We start from the raw sequence: 20,644 nt of genomic DNA on the forward strand, positions 1-20,644 counted from the left end.
GCCAGCTCCCGGGAGCAGTCCGCCGTAGGGTGGCCTGTGTGAGCCAGGGCTCCAGGCCAGCTCCAGGTCCAGCTGATCACAGACAGCCCAGGGCTCTGCAATGATGGCCATTTCCGTGGCTCAGGGACAGGTGCACATGTGGTTAGTGTGACCCCGCCAGCCCGGCACCCATCATCTCCCTGGCCCCAGGCACAGTTTGGATGATGAGGCTCTGGAGCCAGTGACTTCAAGGGACTGGTTGGAAGATGCAGACGGCCTCACAGAGGTTGACTCTCTGAGTAGTGAGTTTTAGAAGTCTCTTGTCTTTTTTTCCATTTTTTCTCATTCTGCCAGTTTGGGCTCTATGGCTGTTTTGTCTGATACTTCCTACTTCGAAATGAGGGGGAAAGTGAATGGAGAGGAAGCGAGATCTGGTTGAGTGCTAATTATTAAAAGTTCTGAATTAAAGCTGGAACAGGAATTCAGGTAAATTGAGAATTTGGGACTTTCTCTAGATTGGGTTGTTTTCAGTGTAACTCATTGCCAGTGAGTATACAAAACTGCACATGACCAGGCCTGCAGTTGTGGGTTTTGGTTACCTGTAGGTGTTCAAAATTTTATCTACTATGTCTCTTACATATTTTGTACCTAATACTTTTTTTCTTTGCTTCAGGTTAGTAGCAAAGATGAAGATTTTCTTGACCTTTCTGTCGATGTGGAGCAGAATACATCTATTACCCACTGTCTGAGGTAACCTCATGAATTCTGACAGTGATCTGAGCTTTTGATCAGGCTAGTAAATAAGTGGGGGTGGGGGGGCGGGGAATACTGTATTTCCTCAGGAGGTAATCTTCCTTTCTGTTAAACCCATATAATCCTATTATTTTCTATTTTTTCTTTCCCAAGAGAGATTAAAAAATAAGTATATGTGGTCTAGAGAAGAAGGATCCTGCTGAGAAGAAAGAGGATCGAGTGGAAGTCATTAGTCCTTAAGTTTAAAAATAAGTTTTAATCTTTAATCCAGATGTGGGCTTTGGCTTTCATCAGTCTCTCTCTCTCTCATCTTTGTCTCTCTGACACACACGATTAATACACACTACCCATGCCTACCATTACTCTTTTTTTTTCTAAGCTACTTTGAAAAATTATGTCCTTTTGAGTTGAGAACCAGTGGAGGAACCGTCTGTTCCTCCATCTTTCAGCGTTCTGTGGAGATGAGTGATGGAAAGAAATTCCTCCTTGTTAGGGTTGAGAGAAGGCAAGGAACCCGGAGCGCAGAAGAGCACATGCCCCGGATTCCAGGCATATTGTGTATTGACTTGAACATTGGAAATGTGCCCAGAGTCGACACACAGACATGATTCCCTTTTCCCCTTCCCCCTCCTCTTCCCCCTCCTGCTCTCAGTAGGTTGTGAGGGCTTAGAAGCAGCCCAGCCCTACTCTAGACACTGGGCGTGGAGGAGCGAGCATCAGACATGTTCCGGCTCCCACAGCACTTACATCCTAGGGGGAATCCACAGGCGATGCTTGGTGCTTTGAAGGAAATTAAATAGGTCTCCAGAGTGGTGGGTTGTGGGAATGCCAGTGTGGGCCCCATGGTCAGGGCAGGCCTCCCGTTGCTTGGGGTACCATAGCTCAGAGACATTTTAGAGTGTCTAACAAGACACTGTGGATCTTTACCAATGGCGATTGGGTGACAGAAGTGTTACTTCAGGAGTCCAGGTTACTTGGAACCTTTTAGAAGGAGACATTAAGGGGACTAGTGGTGGTGGTTGGCTGTTAGAAAGTCATCTTCCGGGGGGACGGCACCAACGCCAACATGGAAGAGCTTCTTGGTTCGTCTGCTGTCATGTGTTGCGTGAGTGGGTGGCGGGGGCCCTGATTGTTTTCCGGTTTCCCAGGGCCCCAGGTCCCCCTCTGCTCCCCACACTGATGAATTAGTTACACGGCGTTTCCTGCTGGTGTGGTGCACCAGCCCGTGTGTCCAAGTGCCTCAGGTCCAGATGTCTAGGACGAGTGTGTTAACTCTTACAGGCAAAGTGTTTTGTAGGCCAGGGTGGCCTCTTGTTCTTCTGAATGGTTCTGTGTATGCATGGGTTCCTAATATTCCTGTGACAAGAAGCCATCTTTGATTCCCCAAGGTCTAATAATCACAGGGAGTGGAAAAGTTATGGTTTTGCCAACTTCAGTTGCAGATGAAGGAATGGGAGGAAAGGTATTACTTGCCTATTTCCGCGCCTTTTTTTTTTTTTTTTTTTTAACGAGTTGGTGTTAAGGGAGAATTTGGTTAGGTTGACTGCTTCTCCTCCCTTCTGAGAAATTCCTGGGCTGCTCAAAAGGGCAGATGGCAGTGGCTATAGCTTTGAGATCTCAGTCAGCCAGGTAAAGGGCTTACTGGTGAGTTATGATTTTAATCTTTGGGGAAACTTGTTATGAAGAAATGTAACTCAGATTTATGTTACCTTTATTGATTGGTTGGTTGATTTGAGAAATGTATGTGTGGGTCATGCATACCTGAGGAAGGCAGGCTGGAGACATTTGGAGATGTTAAAGCTGGGGTGGGAGAGTATGAAAGAGCTTTGGAATGCCCTTTTTTTTTTTTTTAAATTTTAAAGATTTATTCATTTATTCCAGAGAGAGAGCAAGCAGGGGAAGGGGCAGAGGGGGGAAAGAGAGAGAATCTCATAGACTCCCCCAGGTGCAGACAAGGGACTCGATCTCACGACCCTGAGATCATAACCTGAGCCGAACCAAGAGTTGGACACTCAATGGACTAAGCTATCCAGGCGTCCCTGGATGCCTTGTAAACAACATTAGATTTGACTGACTTACCTATACCTGCCCTCACATGTGCCTGAGATCTCACCTCTCCAACAGGAAGATGGGCCTGGGCTGGGTGTTGCCACTCACCCTCACACTCCCAGAGTTCTGGGCTAGGAGTGGCAGCTTTCTAATCTATCCCAAAAGAACGAAGTGCCCAGAAAGGCCCAGGGAATCAGTGATGCCCAGCTGATCCACTAGCATTTTCCATCTGAGGCAAAAGAGAAGGAATGATTACAATTTTTTAGGTCCCTTTCATGGTTCAGTTCAGTTTGCATTCTTAAGGGTTTGTTTTTAAAATTAGAACTATGAATTTTCTTCTTACTATGTCTGCATATGTCTTCTGATGTGATATGTCATCTTTCTTTCATTTTGATGACCCAAAAGAAGTTACAAATCAAGCTAAAATTGTAGGATTTGAATGTAAGGTCTCTGCCACCTCCTTCCAGATGGTTAATTCCAGTATGGTTTCATGGCTTTTGTCCCAGAGGAATGATGAAGTAAATAGTAGTTATGTTCAGGATACAGGGCTATGGGAACCATTAGATCCATACTGTAACTGAACTAGAATCCTCCCATTTCAAACGTCAGTACCGTGTCTCAGGCCGGGTGAGCCGTCGTATCACAAGTGAACACCGAGGAAGTTTTTTCTTTTCTTCTTTTGAACAGCTTAGGGATGGCCTCAGGCAAAAACTTCAGATACGTGAAGTTTATCTTAATTATCCTTCCATGGCATTTTGGGTATTTTTTGCCTTTCACTTCAGTGCCTGAGTGACTCCTTCACAGAAACCTTCCCTGAAGTTCCACCTCCTGAAACCGCTGTCCCTTGAGCTGTCTTCCTCGCATCTAAAATGCCTGTTCTCCCAGTGCGGCAGAAGTCAGCTGGGAGGGAAGCAGCTCTTCATTCTCCCGTAGCTCTGTTTTAAAAATTTATCTTCTCTAAAACGAATTCCTTTTCTACTTATTTTGAGAAACCTCTTTTCAATGTTCTCTACACCCAGTGTGGGGCTCGAGCGCCCAACCCCGAGATCAAGTCATGCGCTCTACTGACTGAGCCAGCCTGGCGCCCCTGAGAAACTTCTTCTGTATACGAAGTTCATATGCATCCCCACCACACAGCCGTTGCCACGTGCTTATTTATTTATTTCTCTGACCTGTGTTTGGTTATTTTTGATACATAATAGTATTTCCTAATATTTGACATGTGTTTCTCGTGGATTTCTTTTTTCAGTCTTCTTTAAAACTCTAATCGATGATTCTCAAATTTTGGTGTGTATGATAATCACCTTGGGGAAGTTGGCAAAAATAGGGGCCTAGCCCGTAGTCAACTTCAGTGAGCCTGGGCCTCTATTTTTAATTAATTTTCTAGGCGATTCTAATACCACCAGAGTTTGAGATCCACTGCTCTGGGTCTTTGCTGCTCAGACGGTGGTCCGTGGGCTAGCCCCAGTGACATCACCTGGGAGCTCATTAGAACGGCATGTTAGGCCTCTCCCAAGAACGAATGAGCAAACCAGAATCTTCATTTTGACAAGATCTCCAGGTGATGCAAATGCATGTTAAGGGTGACAAAGCACTGGGAACAGTGCCTCTCAGACTTCCAAGCATATTGGAACCGCCTGCTCTACCTGGAGAGCTCCTAATGTAATTGAGTGGGGGTCGGGGGGAGGGATTAGGCACTGAGATTGTTTTGGAAGCTCCCTGGGTAATTCTCACGGGCAGCCAGGAGAACTGCTGATGTTGCTGCTGTCTTCCTTAGAACAAAGCTTCCCAACTGGTGTGCCTCGGGAAACAGGTTACAGGTGTGTATAGGTCACCTTGGCTCCTGGGAGGCGGCGCAGAGCAGCTGTGCAGCATCGACCGAGAGACCTGCTGTACCTCAGTTACCTGCTGGGGTCAGCCCCTTCTCCTGACCTAGCCTCATTTTCCCGTTCTCCACCCACAGATGCCCTGGGAGCATTACTGTGTCCTTCCGGGGGTGGGGAGCCTCCAGCCAGCTGGGGCGGGGCAGGGTGGTGGTTATTTGTAAATCGGGCCTTTAAATTAAGTACTAACTTTGGTATATTTCCACTCTGGGTCTGCAAATACTTCAGGAAACTTTCTTTGAAGAACAAGAGTAGAAAGTGTTTTAATTCCTTATTCACCACTGTGCTTGCCTTGATGATTCTGGTTCTTCAGCTGGATGAAGAGGTACATCTGTGGTATACATCCCAATGAGGTGAATCTCCACCATCATCCAAACTCTCCTCACCCTCTCCCTGCCCCCCACCCACCAGTTCCACCCCAGCCCTGTGTAGGCCAAGAAAAGCATTCACGTCAGTTACTTTGTTGAAGAGTCAGCCTGTGTTCATTCAGCTAAGTCTGAGTCTCTGTTATGCGCCAAGCATCTGAGATCTGAGAGTTGAGTATAATTGCCTTCTAAATTGTTTTCTTGCTTCTCGGCCCCTCCAATCCTTCCTCCATAGTGCTACCAGAAATGGTATTTCTCAAAAGCACTGATTAGGTCTTTTCCTCGCTGGGGCCCGTTAGTGGAATTCTAGAGCCACGGGGTGCGCGCCAGCTTCAAAGACACACTCCGTACCTTGCCTCCAAATCCCTGTGCTGCAGCAGTCCCTTTGTCTGGATTCCTTGACTCTTACCCACCTGGCACACTTTCCCTCTCTGAGAACCTGACTGCAGCATCACCTCTTGGAAATGACGTGCGTTACCCCAGTTCAAGTTCGTTTCTCCTTCCTCGGTGCTTTCCCCTGGACTTGACACACCTGCTTCTGTCTTCACTTAGCCAACAAATGGAGTGCCATGCTGCATCAGGCCTGTTGTCAGGGCTGGGGATGTGGCAGTGAGTGAGATAGATGGAACCATTGCCCACAGAGAGAGGAGTCAAGAGATCAAATAGGAGGTTGGTTTCAGATAGTGCTGAGTGCTCGGAAGAAAACAAGACAGCAAACAGGATAGAGGCTGGGTGGATTTGCAGAAGATGGACAGAGAAGTCTTCTCCCTGGAGGTGACATTTTTGCTGAGCTCTGAACAATGACTGGAGCCAGCCATGGAAGCATCTGGAAAGGAGCTCTTTGGGGAAGCAGCACATGCAGAAGCCCCGAGGCAGAAAGGCTCCATGGCACTCGGAAGGGAAGGTAGGAGGGAGGTCAGAAGAACAGTCAGGGGTCTGAGGGCCGAGGGCCTGTCTGCCTTGGCAAGGTATTTGGTTTTATTCCTAAGCATACTGGGGACGGGCTAGAGGGCTTTAGGTGCAAGAAGTGTGTGAAATGATTTTTTTAACTTGCCCGGAACACTGCCTACTGTAAAATGATTTGGCTCACTTGTTCGTGTCTCTTAGACTGGGGGGCAGCGTGAGGGCAGGTGCTTCTGTGAGCCCCCAGCACCAAGTCCAGAGGACTGTCAGTTAACGGTTGAGTAGTGAATGCATGAGCCATCTACGGTTTCTTATGATAAGCTCTGCTTAAGTGTGTGAGTCAATAACACCATGTAAATAACATTTTCTGTTTAATAAAATCTGATCATTCTGCTGCTAGGACACTCCCTATGAATAAAGAAATATCACAGGCTCTCTCCAGACTCTAGGGTATTATATTCTGGATGTTCTTCTCAGCCTTCAAAGCAGTACCACGGGAATGTGAAATAGAATCTCAATGACCAGGAAAGAATGAAAAGCCGTGACATTTAAAAAATGAAAACTATAAGTAGCGCGGTAAAACCTCATGATAGGGGTGAATACAGATATAACATCGGGCAGTGGCATTTGGCCTCAAAAGGAGCCAAGGTGCGGGATGGGGAGCAGGGGGTTGGAGGAAGCAGGCATCTCCTGCTAATTAGGGATTTTCTTATGTCAGTCTAGGGGCAGTTGTATATGAATTAAATTTCATTATCTTTCCCTTTGTGCCCTTTGAAAATATAGATCACCTGAGATAGACTGTTTTTTATTACACGATAATGTCATCTTGCATTTTATGTGATTGACAATTTTTCGGACCTGACTTACAGTGTAACGATGGGCTTTTACAATAGTGAGGAATTTTTCTGTTCTAATTTTTGATCTCCAGGGTACAGGTGGTCTTGTTAAACCTTGAGATTTGTTTTTTGAATCTGTTGGAAACCCTAATATATATCCATGTGTATCCTATGAAATAAAGCTCTCCTTGAAAATCGCCAGTGGTGAAATCATAACCCAGTCTAGCAGACATGGTCTAATGGCAATCACAGCACCTACTCATCAGAAAGATCTTTTCTCATTGCTTTTTCCCCCACATTCACTTAAAAATTACCCTACAGGTCGCCTGGGTGGCTCAGTCAGTTGAGTGTCTGCCTTCAGCTCAGGTCATGATCTCAGAGACCTGGGATCGAGCCCAACGGCGGGCTCTCTGCTCGACGGGGAGTCTGCTTCTCCTTCTCCCTTTGTGCGAGCTCGCTCTCGCTCTCTCCCTCTCCAAAATAAATAAAACATGAAAAAAAAAATTACCCTACAGGTAATAAAGGGTTTAAAATATGGTATAGCAAGTACATTTTAGACTGTGTTTTGAGTTGAAAATATTTTTGTCTGCAGAGACTTCAGCAACACAGAAACACTGTGTAGTGAACAGAAATATTATTGTGAAACATGCTGCAGCAAACAGGAGGCCCAGAAAAGGTGCGTAAAGGATTTAGCCCGGAGGGTGGCTTTGTTTTGAGGGAAGGAACCATATCTGATTTTGAATCCCAGTTCCATGGGCTCATGGCCGAGGAGCTTTGGAGAAGGCAAATGCCTTCCTCCCTGGAGAAACGAGGACAACACATAGTAGATATCTAGTAATACTGTTGGTATTGCCTCAGTGTTGGAACTTCTTATTTCAGAGACACAAGAGGTTAAAAAAGTTAATCACTGAATATGGAAACATGAGGAACTCAATAACACATCAGTTATATGGGTGGGCGATAAGTCATCACATTCTGAATTGATACAGGATCCGTGCTTGCCTATCTTTTTACCAGCACCAGCTGGTTACAGCCCCTGGACAGAGTGCGCGATAATCAGGGATTCTGTTATCTGCCCCAGAAATCAGGAAGCTTGACATTTTAATTATCCCGTGAGGCCTTACCATGAGTTACACTTACCCTGCCCACAGTTGTGGAATACTCAGAATAGCACACAAGAGCTCCTGACTGCCGCCTGAAACCTTCCAGAGTCTAGAGCTGAGCCCGGAATAGTCCCTCTGCCCAGCCTCCGCAGCTCCCCACCCCCCTCGGCCCCACCCCCGATATGCACATCTTTCCTCCCTGCATCAAAACTTATCAAAGGTTAGTCATTCCAGCAGATGGGAATGGAGGGCAGAGGTGGTTAACTGTTGTGAGTGATCGGGGAGCTCCTTTCTGCTCCCCATCCTTAGAATCTCGGTCTGCTCACGGCCAGCCCAGGCCTTCCTGTGTGGCTCAAAAATGTATGTTCAGAAGCTCAGCCCTGGAGGTTTTATTGATTAAAATATTGTGTGTTCCTGTAAAATATGGTGTTCCCCACTATTCTTAATGTTTCTGCTGGCGTTGCTATTTGTTTATTTTTATGAACAGGGTGTTACCTCAATAGATTCCTGAACAGTGGTCTCTTAAAATTTGTCCTTTTCAAATAATATGCCTTGAAAATGTATACAGCGTTGCCACTGACTAAGGAGGGGGGGTCCCGGAAGGTGACCGAAGATCCTCTGTTCTAGCAGAATTACCTACATAAACTGTTGTTTTTGTGAATTTTTTACCAAGGAATATTAATGGTCACCTAGTGAAAAAAGCTTTCTGTGTTCATGTAAGTTTGGGAAAGGCCACATCCAACAAAAGAGAACAGTTCCTTCACTGTAGGATTTCTCAAAATCTTCAGTATGCCAGTGCGTAGGAAGGAACTTCAAATCAAAAATAACCCTGTCCAAACGTGCCCCAGAAACCCCACCTCTGTGAGCACCTCCAGTGCTCCAGCAAGCCCAGTTTGGGGAGTGTAGCCCTAAGCCAAGCCGTACATTTTCGGAACGACGACACAGCGAACACACCCGGGGAATGCCTGACACGGAGTGAGTGTGCGCCGAGCGTGCCTGGCTTCCCGGCGGCCGGCAGTGTGGTATGGGAAGCATCCCGGCCGACCCTCGGAACCTGGAAGGCCAAACTTCAGCCTTCTGCTTGTCTTCCCCCCAACTTCCTTTTCTCAAAAGCTGTCACCCCTCCTCTCCACTATCTCCAGATGGGGTGCCGGGGGGTGTGGTTGTCCAAATACCGTTCCTTTCTGGAGAGCAGGTGCATGTCCTACTTTTTATTGGTACAAAAATTCAGGACGGTCTCCTTTGACCAAACCGAGAGAGAGACCTGCTGTGGCACGTCGCTCGTGCTGGCTGTGACCCCGTTCGCCGAGAATGTCGGGGAAGCCAGATCTCTGCACGCTCGCGTCCTTTCATTCTTGGGAGCGGTCTGGTGGTTCGCTGGGTTGAAGCCCGTGAGAGCCCTCCGGCTGTCCATTTGTGTGGCCGCGGCGTGCTCTTGTCCCCTTGGCTGCTGTGGGGGACAACTGATGGTCTGTTCCGTGGTTTCTCAGGATGAGAGTGAAGAAGCTGCCCATGATTTTGGCCCTGCACCTGAAGCGGTTCAAGTACATGGAGCAGCTCCACAGGTACACCAAGCTGTCTTACCGGGTGGTCTTCCCGCTGGAGCTCCGGCTCTTCAACACCTCCAGCGACGCCGTGAACCTGGACCGCATGTACGACCTGGTGGCCGTGGTGGTTCACTGCGGCAGGTGAGGGCAGGCGGGGAGGCGGGGTGCTGGCCGCACGGGGAGGCTCGGGCTCGTGCTCACACCCGAGTAGACCCCGCTGTGCCTTTCCGGGGCCCTGAGACTCTGTGATACGGTACTTTTGAGGTTGTCTTCCAAGCTCGCTCTTATCATTGCAAAATAAATCTAAAATGTACTTTTTAAAACAAAATTTTTTTAAATATACTCTTAAAAATATTCTTTATGCCATTTGTAGTCTTTACCCAATCAGAAAAAAAGAGAATAAGAGAGAAGTCCCCTAGATACGGAGATGCAAAGCGTTTTGCTGGAAGTCCTTTTGAGCAAGTATTTTTTTATTCCGTAGCTGTAGATAGAAGCATGGAAAAGTCCGTTGAAAATTCACCCGTTCGTGATCCTGTGCTCAGCTGGGACAGGTTTCTGTTCCCTCTTTCCATGCTGTTACTCTGGCTTTATTCTTCATGGCACTCATTACCCTTGAAATATCTTTATATTTTGGTTTGTTCATTGCCTACCCAAGCCTTACCCCAGGGAAGTGGGAACTTTGTTTTCGTCACTGCTTTTCTGTCTGACAGCCAGAAGAGAGCCTGGAACACAGTAGGTGCACAGTCGTCGTTTGTTTGTATTTGTCAGGCTTGAATATCCGCTTTCCCCACTGGACTGAGGATCTTTAGAAGACCGATGTTTTTGCATCTTCGCCAAAGATTCCCTTAGGCTCAGCACAGCACCGCCACGTGGGTCCTTCCTCCATACGTTGTGGCCAAACTAATGGGGGCGGAGACATGACCTGTACCAGTTCTCTGTCCTGATGAGAGGGTTGGTTCTCGTAAACCACTGCTTATGCAGAGCTGCATAGTTTTTTTTAAAGAAGGAAATGTTAACTTGATAACTTCTGTTTGTTCTTTTCCAGCGGTCCTAACCGTGGGCATTATATTACTATTGTGAAGAGTCATGGCTTCTGGCTTTTGTTTGATGATGACATTGTAGAGGTTGGTATGCAGGTTACAGTCTGTGCCCTAGCCCCACTGTAGGGTATTCTGGGGAATGTGCATGTGTGGACGTTTCCTAAAACAGGCCTGTTTTCCCCTAATCTGGCTTCAAAACAATTTACATTTCTCTCGTAACTCAACCCTGCTGCTCTTCGTTCTCTGTGGAAAGGCAGAAAGGGGTGTGATGAGGGCTCAATGCTGTGTTCTTGTTAACTGATCCGCCATAGATGTGGGATCTCTGTGTCACTGAAATCATATTTATATTATATGTAAGTCCTGTTTTCCACTGCAACCAAAACCTTGTCTGGTACAGACCAAATAATAAACTTAAATAAAAAAAAGTTCTACTAGAATTCTTTCATGATACCAAATTTTCTTGTATTGATTGTTAAAAATCCTTTTTCAGTCTGTTGGACCTGAAAATCGTTCTATCACATCAAGGGTTCCGTGTATTGATTTTGTTGTAAAGGAATACTAGCTGGGAGAATTCTAGTCTCAGACAAGGTCCACTGTAGCTCATAGGGCTACACTAAAGGGAATGATCTCTGATGACCTGAAAGAATTAAGGTTTTTCCCAAGACCCCCTGGCTTACCCTTTGAAAGAAGCCCTGGCATCCTCAAAGACTGCCAACATACGGCGGCCTCAGAGATTAAAGGGTGGCTTTCCTCCTCAACAATTTGCAAGTTACGTAATTGTGCCCCTTTGTCAAGTCTGGGGCATTGCCCAGTTGCTGTTGAGAGTTCCCAGTTGTGATTTTAGAAGAGTGTTTCTTACATTTTCTCATTCATCCTGCTTTTCTTTCCTTCTCACAGTCCTCATGTTAAAAACAATGGTATTGTTTTGTGTCTCTTTTGTTGCAGAAAATAGATGCCCAAGCTATTGAAGAATTCTATGGCCTGACATCCGATATATCAAAAAATTCAGAATCTGGATATATTTTATTCTATCAGTCAAGAGAATAACTTAAAGACCTGCGGGACTAATTCAAATGGGGGGAAATGTTCCAAGCACTCTTCCGTGGTTTCCCTGCACACTTTCCTCCCCAGCGGCCCACCAGGGACACGACGCCAAGTCCGACGGTCTGGCTCTGTTAGACTTTCTCTCCCTTTGTTTTTTTTTTTTTTTTTTTTTTTTTTACATGCAGCACTACTTGTGGTTTTATTTTAGTCTGAGGTAGTGTTAACTGCAATCAGATTGTAGTAAGATTTATATGAGTAACAGTTGCTAATTTGGGGATTGGGTAAATGCCCCACCACTGGCTGTGTCTGGCTGAAGCCGAGTGACATTTCCTGCGAGTGTCTACAGTCTGTTTTGGGTCTCTGCTGAACGGCCTAAATGCCTCCCGGGATCGCGTCTCAGTGCATTCCTCTAACTTGTCCCTGGAAGCACCGCTACCCAGTTTTTGCTGCTGTGCCTCTTTTCTGCCAGGAGGACAGAAGAATCGGGTAGATGTTCACCTTTTAGGGCTGCAACTATAGCTTTAAGTTTGTGCAAGTGAAAACATTGAACAGTGAGTAACCTCAATACTAAGACCATCCTCCAGGTGGAACAGGGTGAAGAGAAGCTGTTCCTGGGGGCTTGCGCCTGCCCCGGCTTGTGCTCTCTCTCTGCCAGCCTTGAGAATCCCCGAGGCTAGGAAGGTAGGAAGCTCAGGGCAGGCAAAGCCAAGAGGAGGAAGCTTTTGTGGACAGTGAGAAGTTACTTTTCCTATCTTTCTACCAAAACCACGCGTCAGGAAAATAACCCTATGCTATCTGTTCTTAGTGACCCTCGGCTTCCATGAGGTCCTGTGAGTCGTATCTGTCCTCTCTCTGGCACTGCTAAGCTTTCCCGGGTGTCATTCCAGGCCTGCTGGTGTTTTGCAGTCTGTGGTCACCGGGCTGAGACACCGCGGTGACTGCTTCCGGCCCAGCTCTCCTTGGCCGGTCAGCACCCACGTCCTTCTCTATCAGGAAGGACAGCGGGCGCTGCAGCTTCACCACCATCGGCCGCGTGGTACAGCTGTTGGCTTTTTCGCATTTCCGTCTGTTTATTGAGGTGCTGGCGAGCCCTGGGGCTAATGTGGAACCTTCCCTAGAGGGATTACTGGAGTTAGCTGGGTGTGAATGTGGGTCAGAGGAAGTGTGAGTGGGTGGGCGGAGGAATGAACAAAATGGTGGCGTCTCTTTGGCTCAGACTCCTAGAATGCTTGACAAGACAGTTTATGGAAGAACCTCATCTCACTAGAGTTACTTTTACCTTTTTCACTTTTGTTATATATGTATTTATTAGATCATTTGAGTATTGGTACCTTTTATTAAAAGGGTCAATTTGGTGTTTTGCTGTTAAGCTGGTTTTTGGATTCTTACAAATAACTATGAGTCCTAGGTCTTGGCTTCCTTTGGGAAGTCAGTTGACTTCCATACACTATAATATACTGTGAACGTATTATTTTGTTACCTAATAAATCAGCGAATGAACATGCAGATGTTTGGCATAATGTGAACTAAAATTGAAATCGAAAATGTTAGCGGCCATTTTGTAAAATGAAGAGCGTAGCACTTTATCTAGATGAAAACTGGATTCTTGTTTTTGACATATCTTGAACTGTTTATTGCTCAGAACTTAAATAAGCATGCCGACACTTCATTTGTTCATGCTTGAAGTGAAATGTTTTACTTTTCACTGGAGAAGACAAAAACAGGGTGATCTTCACGTTATTGTTTTATACAAGTGATACCTTGCCTTGTTTAGAGGCAAATTCATATTTATAAATATTTTGTCTTTTTTTCCCTCCATGAAACATATGCAGTAATCAACTACCTAGAAGGTGAGTATTTATTCTGTTTTTAAGGAGAGACACTTTGCAATTGAAGGTGACTGATACAAGGAACTGTTTGTACTATATATAACCCATATATTTGACTGCAGGTTGCAAAGTTTTTTAAAAAAAATGGTTCATATCTAATATATTTGGAACTGGTTCATAAGAAAAACTATTAAAATTATCTTTGAAATGACTCTTGAAACTAATTTATTAGAAACAAAAAGTTTCAATTGGAGACCTACCGAAGTAATATCTAAATGCTAAGTCATAGGTTCAGTGCATTTTCTTTATTATTATTATTAATATTATTTTTTTGTATGTGTAAAGAGTTTTTCCCAGTGACTTAAGAGAAGAAACTAAAAGGGTCAGTTAGAATTCAGTATTCCTGGAGAGAGGTTAGGAGTAAAGAAGAAGTATGGAAGGTAATGCAAAGGCATTAAAATGGTTGTGTGATGCAGGGAAAGAAGATTGGAGGAAGACCAAAACACACTTATCCACCGACACTCCATCAGATTTTTAAACTTTAGAGCTATCTGATCATTTCTTTCCTCTTCAATAAATGAACAAACACTAGGCAGCTACATTTCCCCCTATCATTTCACTACACATAAAGACAGTAGCATGCAAACACTTTATTTTTCACCCGTCATTCATCGTATAAAGCAGAGAAAGATGTGAGATGTGTGAGACCATTCTGAGGTCAACGATAGCACAAAGGCTCAGCAATATTCCCTCAAATCGCCGGGGTTTTGTGTGTCATTTTCTGGCAGGAGTTAGAGTAGGCCTGCTGTATTTCTTTTAAATGCTGCAGGTTTTAGAATAAGTTACAGTGTTTTACACTTAAAACAGAGAAGAAATATTTGCTTTATTGGTTACTTACTAGCTGAGCATCTAGATGTATGGTACAGTTTGCTAAAAAGGCATTTGTTTAAAAGCCTCTTTTGGCAAAATGCTGACATCCAGTCCGGTTACACGGATGCATTTTCCATTCCAAGGCAGCATGAAGTGGGCTGGTTCGCCAAGGAACGATACAAGAGGGTGTCGGTTCAAATTGGAAGCCAGTCGTATTTGGTTTTACGGCCTGGCATATTTTGGATTTCAGATGAAATGGAAAAAAAAAAAAAAAAAAGACAGGAATGGTCCCTATGCATTTATTTTCATGGATATGCTTAATTTCATGGGCATGCCTAACAATGAACTATGTTCTAACTGGAGCTTAGGACTTATTTTAGATATTGGAGTGTAGCTTTATTACAGATGGATTTTATCTTTAAACATTGCATTTTGATCAACTTTGTATATTCACGTGTATTAAAATATCGTGCCCTTAATGTTTTGCCCTCATTTGCTATTATATGGTCAAGGCAGTTATCAGCACTATTGTGAATAACTCATGTAAATGGCATGGGTCAGGGAAAATTATTTCCTACTTCTCTGCCTAATTAAATTTGTTTTCCAGTATTACATTAATTTATTTTTGGCTTCCATTTCTTTGTAATCAAAATAGTTACTGTATTTGTATGGCATTCATTTGATTTTGTTGCTAAAAAAAGTTTAGTTTTTATTTAAATTAATCTGTACCTTAATTTTCTTTTAATGTAACCAATTCAAGCACTTTAAGCAATAACGTCAATCTTGTGAAAGTTCAATCAGTTTAACACCCTGCCTCTAAAATTGTTTGCAAAAAAATAAATAAAATAGGAATTCCCTTCCTAGAGAATTATATCTTAGTAATGTTACACACATGGACTTAAAATCCTTTTTATAAAATGTGAGTTATTGGCAAGTCTCATGTCTGGGTAATCATTCCAAACTTAATTTTGAAGCAGTGGAAATGTAAAGAACCTTCTGGTTATTGTGATTTATAAATGCAGTGCTACTGTCAAGGTTGATAAAGTCGGTATTCTGAAGGTAACTCAGTCCTGTTTTTGAGTAAAAAAAAAAGATCAACAGAAGTAATCCAGAAACCTATATTTGGGGAATAGCAAATTGAGGCTATCAGTGGGGGGAAAAAAATTAGGTTCAGGTATATTAAACATCACAGTGAATTCCTTAGCTGGGACTCTGCATATAAAAATCACCTTTTACCAGTTACGAAATAGAAGATCCATTCCGCAAATAAGAAAGTGCCTTCCGGAATCTGATTTCTAGGCCCGAGCGGGAGTATGACCCTGGCCCTCTTGTACTGACAGCCAGCCCCTAGGCTTCTGGATGGTTTCTGAGCTATTGGGGGGCCCCCAGCGGGGTGCACACCACTCCCTACAGGGGCCTGGCTGGGTGGAAGCAGCATGTTGTCTCCTTCCCGAGACTGAGACTCGAGCTTGCTGTTAAGATGCTCAGGGCTCGGCCCCTGCTCCCCAGGCCAGTCCCTTCAAGGGGTCCATGTGTGGGCAGGAGATTGTCATCTGAATGCATTTGCCTGGGCCCAATTATGGGAAATAAAAACAGACCAATTTCCATCTGTCTTCTCTCGGGGCAAGTCAGCCAAACCTGACTGAACTGGGAAGCCACCTGGAACCATCATGACTGTTGTAGGAAGGGAAGACCTTAGGAAAGTCTCTTTTCTAGGCCTGGTTCTGTCCATCTGTTAAATGGGGTTATGCAGGATAGGTGTGTCCCCACCAGCAGAACCCAGTTTCTGGGGAATGAGATGTGTTCTCCATTTATCCGCCATTTCTGTACATTGATACCTAAAACACCTTTAACAGAAGAAGTCTTCCTTTACCTCTATTTATATACATGCAGATAAAAATCCTTGCGAAGTCATTTTCCCCCCTGAGGGAAGATTTTGATTGTGGGGATGTACTAAACACAAACCACTTAGACTTGTCCTAGAGATGCCCCGAGTGGAGAGATTTCTAATGAAGTGATTATTTAGCACCTATTACACGCCAGATTTGTTAGGACTTGGGGGACAACAAAGGGGAGCAGAGAGGACCCCCTTTCTCATTGTTTACCTCAGGGAAAAAAAAAAAGTCTGTGGAAAAGAAATTTAAATTATGGAAATACTACGCCTGAGGGGAATTCACAGCTGAGCACTGATTGGCGTTTGGCCTGGGTTTGGCCTGGGTCTCACGGAGCAGATGGGCAGTTAGATAAAGCAGGCCCATCCCTTTTTCCCTCGGGCCCCCTCTTGGAGCCCCACTTGCCTCCCTGCCTGCTCCTCTGAGGGACAGCACATTTTTAAAAACCGTGTAAATCTATTACATTGTAGCAATGGCCCTGAGCATTTTGACTCTTAATTTCATGTCAGAGGAGCCAGAATTTTGAATGTCTTAACAGAGGGTCTTAAGAATAAAATAAACAGTCCTTTTACATTATTACCAAATAATTAACAGCCTGTCCAAACGTTAGCAAAACCGATCCGGGCATGAGCGTTTCTAAGCTATATGACTCAATGACTTTATTGACTTATCAACCTGTGTTCTCCTTTTTGAGCTCCCTTATGTTTTCAAAGTGCTTTGAGCAAAGCACGTGAGGAGCTTACAAATGAGAAGCTTCATTTTGGTTGTGAGACACCAGTCAGAAACATTAAATGTTGTAAAGAGAATTCCTAATTTTGTGCTCATTTCCCACATGATGATTCATAATAAAGTATTAATGACCCTAGGGTATCCTAGTCATGTTGTGAGATGCGTCTTCACTTTCTCCCCTACCTCGAGTGAGCACACGGGCTCCATTAAGGCAGTGTGAGGTTCCACCGAGGCTCGCCATGAGAAGGTCGGGCACTTGTGTGGGTTGAAACCCTATTTTGTTCTTACCTCCTCCTCGTACTACGGAGCTTGGAGACGAAAACATAGCTGTGGATTTGACTTGGCAGGAGGCAAAATAATTTGATAGTTGAAGCCACCATTTCTATGTATTTAACCAAGTTCTCCTGTGATTCAACTCAACTGCATTTTTATTAAAGAGTCTCTCAGTTGACCTTGCCTGAGAGAACATTCTGTGCTGAGATAACTGAAAATAAACACAGGAACAATTTAAGAGTGAGCCTTCATCCCTCCTGAAGCAAGCTAAATATCTTCACTAGAGAGCTCATCTCCAGGTTGAGAATTGCCTGTATCCCATGCTGAGGGGTAGAAAAATATTTTATGAAACCTGTGTGAAGACTAATTCTCTGTCCCGCTCCCCCAGAATAAATTGTTTGAAAAAGTGAAAAGTTGCTTCTGCATATTTTTCCATCCCTGCAACCCCCCCGCCCCCCGCCAAGGCCAGAGAACAAAAATAAGTATGAGTTGCCAGCCTATGTAGGTCGTCTGTGCCAATCTGAGGCGTCAGCAGAAGTAGGGGTGAAGGTTGTGGAGTGGAGAGGATCCCTCTTCCTGGATGTTCGTTGATGGCCCTGGCTCTCAATTATGTCCTCTGAGAAGGCAGTTTATGAGGGACAGACTTAACCTCAGAATCTGCCCTCAAGTGAGAATTTGGACAGAATGTGGAAGAATAAGGGGGTGGGGCTCTCCGAGGCATCAGAGGAGGGGAATCAGGTTAAGACCCTTCTAGCCTGGGTCTCGCTCCTGCACCTGGCCCAATCTACGTTTGCCCGCAGGGTCAGGTGAGCCCCAGTGAACCCCACAAGCACCTCTAGCTGATGTACAGCCTACAGAGGCCGTGCCATTTCTGTTACTGCCCTGATCTGGATCGCTGACAGAAGAATTTTAGTCTCATTCAGAAGTAGTGTGGAAGAGCCCTACCGGACTTGGACTCAGCTCCAGGTTCCAGTGGGCGGGCGGGGGGGTCACTAGCAGGTGCTCTCAACAGAGCACGTGGGGCAAGCAACAGCTCAAGAGCTGAGTCTGATCTGAGTTCAAGTCCTCACTGTGGCATCTGGTCGGAGGATGCTGGAGATCCTTCCCCTCAGTCAGATGTTGGACATGATGTTGGGCTCAGGGTGCTAATGAATGGTATTTGGCAAAGGGGCCCTTCTTGCACAGATGCTGGAGGGGGATAAAAACACAACTGCCGAGAACAATGGAAAGCCTAGAGGAACTAGTGTCAGTGATGAAGACGTTCTGGGGCACCGTGCTATCCTGCTTCCTTTGATCTAATCCTCCCCACATCTTCCAGGCCCCAAAGACCAGACCAAACCGAGCAGAGAACAAGAAAAACAGCCCCGACAGGCGGGAACTAGCTCACGACAGCCACGTTTTGGATGTTGTTAGGAGCTGACCCGGTGGCTCCGGCCCGGCCGCGGCGTTTTCCGGCTGGACACAAACAATGTCACGGAACGCCAGCCTCAGTCAAGGTCATGCTGTGACCGTGATGAAGTGACACAAGAGACAAGACCCCTTCATAGTTTTATCTACGCACAGGCAAAAACAAGGTCACTGCAAACCACAAACTGCCAAACATTCCTCCCTCCCACCAAACCTGAGTCACTGCCGCCCCTTTACTCACTGTCCCAGGTGAGATTCAGCGTCAGCCACGACCAAGGAATTATCCCCACTTCCAGACAGCTCCCAATCCAGAGTGAACCCCTGTTCCTTGGATCCTCCCCCAAATGACCCAACTGAAGCCCCAATCCCATAGGTTCTTTCTGCACGCTCTTACTGAGCTGCCCCATGCTTCCCCACCATGTGTGGTCTCACTGCCATGAGCATTAAACACGATTCGTTCAACCCCAGTTGTGTTCCTGTTTGGTCTGGCTGGAGAGCATCCACAGAGGAGTGTGCTAGACTGAGCGATAAGCCACTTCCCTGGGGTCAGCCTGGATCTGCTGTTCTCGTGGCTGGAAGAAAAATGATCCACACACATTCAAGATTGTCATTAGTGTCCCGGTACGTAGCTGGTCTACAGGAACTCCTGCCCAGAGGGGAAGGTGGTGGTGGTCTAGATGCCAAGAGAGGCTTCTTAAAGTAACTGGATAAATCTGGACTCAGGTTTTCCTAACTTGTAAAATGAAGTTAGAGCAGGATTGTGATGTGCAGAAACTGCTGGAAAGTATGGTAGGCCTTGTAACATTAACAAAGACCTCTTCTAGGCGTGAAGCTTCAGACGTGAAAGAGATGCTCTCTGTCTTCAAAGAGATCATTTTCTTCTCTCCTTTGTCCCTTTCACATCTGAAGCTTCACGCCTAGAAGAGGTCTTTGAGTAAAAACAAGTGCTTCATTATCAAGCAGAAGCTTGCGTGGAAGAACCTAAGAAGAGTAGAGGACAATTGATTACTGGTCCCATTTAGCTTGTTAATGTTACAGGCAGGAAGAGAAGAATAGAAGAAGAAGGGGGGAAAATGGCATCACCGAGGAACTGATAGAAAGTGAAGTTAAGTGAAACATCTGACAGCTACTTCGGTATTTTGGAAGGTAACAGGGAGAGTGCCCCACGGCAAGCCAGAGAAGATGACAAGGCATAATTTTAATCCTTACAGTTTTGCCCAAGCGCAAACATACCGTTCTCTTTTTTCCCCCTGCTATTCACAATTTGGTTAAAATTCTGAAAGATTTTATGTATTTGACAGAATGTGTGTGGATACACAGGAGCAGGGGAAGGGCAGAGGGAGAGGGAGAAGCAGACTCCTCACTGAACAGGGAGCCCAATGCGGGGCTCGATCCCAGGACCCCGAGATCATGACCTGAGCCGAAGGCAGATGCCTAACCGACTGAGCCACCCGGGGGCCCCCACAATTTGGTTAAAATTCTTTGCAAGCTATTGGTTTTTGTGCACACAGACTGTAAGACCTCTGCAAGAGTGATACGGGGGTAGAGATTCATTTATTGTTTTTGAATTTCTGGAAAAACATTTTGCCCATTTTGGAGCAGTCTTACATTATTCTTGCTGGAGGCATTTATTTATAATCATGTCTGCTGACTCCAAACTATAGGATATATCATAGAATTTTAATTACCTTAGGCTCAGGATTAGTCTCTTCTCCATTTAGGTATCTGAGGGAGTGATGTACGGACAGAAAGTCTATAGTGACATTCGAGAACAGGAACTGGGAATGATGGAATGAGGTACGTGTGAGAAGGAAATCCAAGGAGAAAAGTTGCAAAGCAGAGCTGAAGGGAGCAGGGAGAAATAGTTCTTTTTCTTAGGGATGGCTGGTTAGTGCGTGACTTCTGTCACACTAAGATTTAGATGAAGCTGACTGATGGGATCTATTCTAAAATAGATTTCAGGGAGAGCAGATTATATAAATAAATACACACATACATATTTAAACTTTATTATAAGAAAGTAGAATAGAATACTGAACCTCCATGAACCCACGACTCGTCTTCAACAGTTAATTACGGCTGGTCTTGTTTTAGACTGATAGAATCTTCAGATTGCACTGGAAAGTTACCAAAACTCGTAAG

General features: G+C 45.2%; 1 protein-coding gene across 3 annotated transcripts in view; it reads left to right on the forward strand.

Annotated features, from left to right (window-relative positions):
* The window catches only part of USP46 (ubiquitin specific peptidase 46), a 54,901-nt gene extending 39,766 nt beyond the window's left edge, over nucleotides 1-15,135 (forward strand). For 2 of the 3 annotated variants that reach the window (XM_081812387.1, XM_081812386.1), the window contains 5 exons: nucleotides 653-729; nucleotides 7,361-7,444; nucleotides 9,362-9,559; nucleotides 10,464-10,542; nucleotides 11,404-15,135. In XM_081812387.1, coding sequence (XP_081668513.1) covers nucleotides 653-729; nucleotides 7,361-7,444; nucleotides 9,362-9,559; nucleotides 10,464-10,542; nucleotides 11,404-11,505 — 540 coding nt within the window. In that variant the 3' untranslated portion in view covers nucleotides 11,506-15,135. The remainder of the gene's footprint in view (nucleotides 1-652; nucleotides 730-7,360; nucleotides 7,445-9,361; nucleotides 9,560-10,463; nucleotides 10,543-11,403) is intronic. The other variant, XM_081812389.1, reaches the window with a different exon arrangement.
* The last annotated feature ends 5,509 nt before the right edge of the window (nucleotides 15,136-20,644 follow it).

This window comes from Leptonychotes weddellii, chromosome 2 (assembly GCF_054177405.1).
Source record: "Leptonychotes weddellii isolate Sample4059 chromosome 2, ASM5417740v2, whole genome shotgun sequence".
Classification (NCBI taxonomy): Eukaryota; Metazoa; Chordata; class Mammalia; order Carnivora; family Phocidae; genus Leptonychotes; species Leptonychotes weddellii.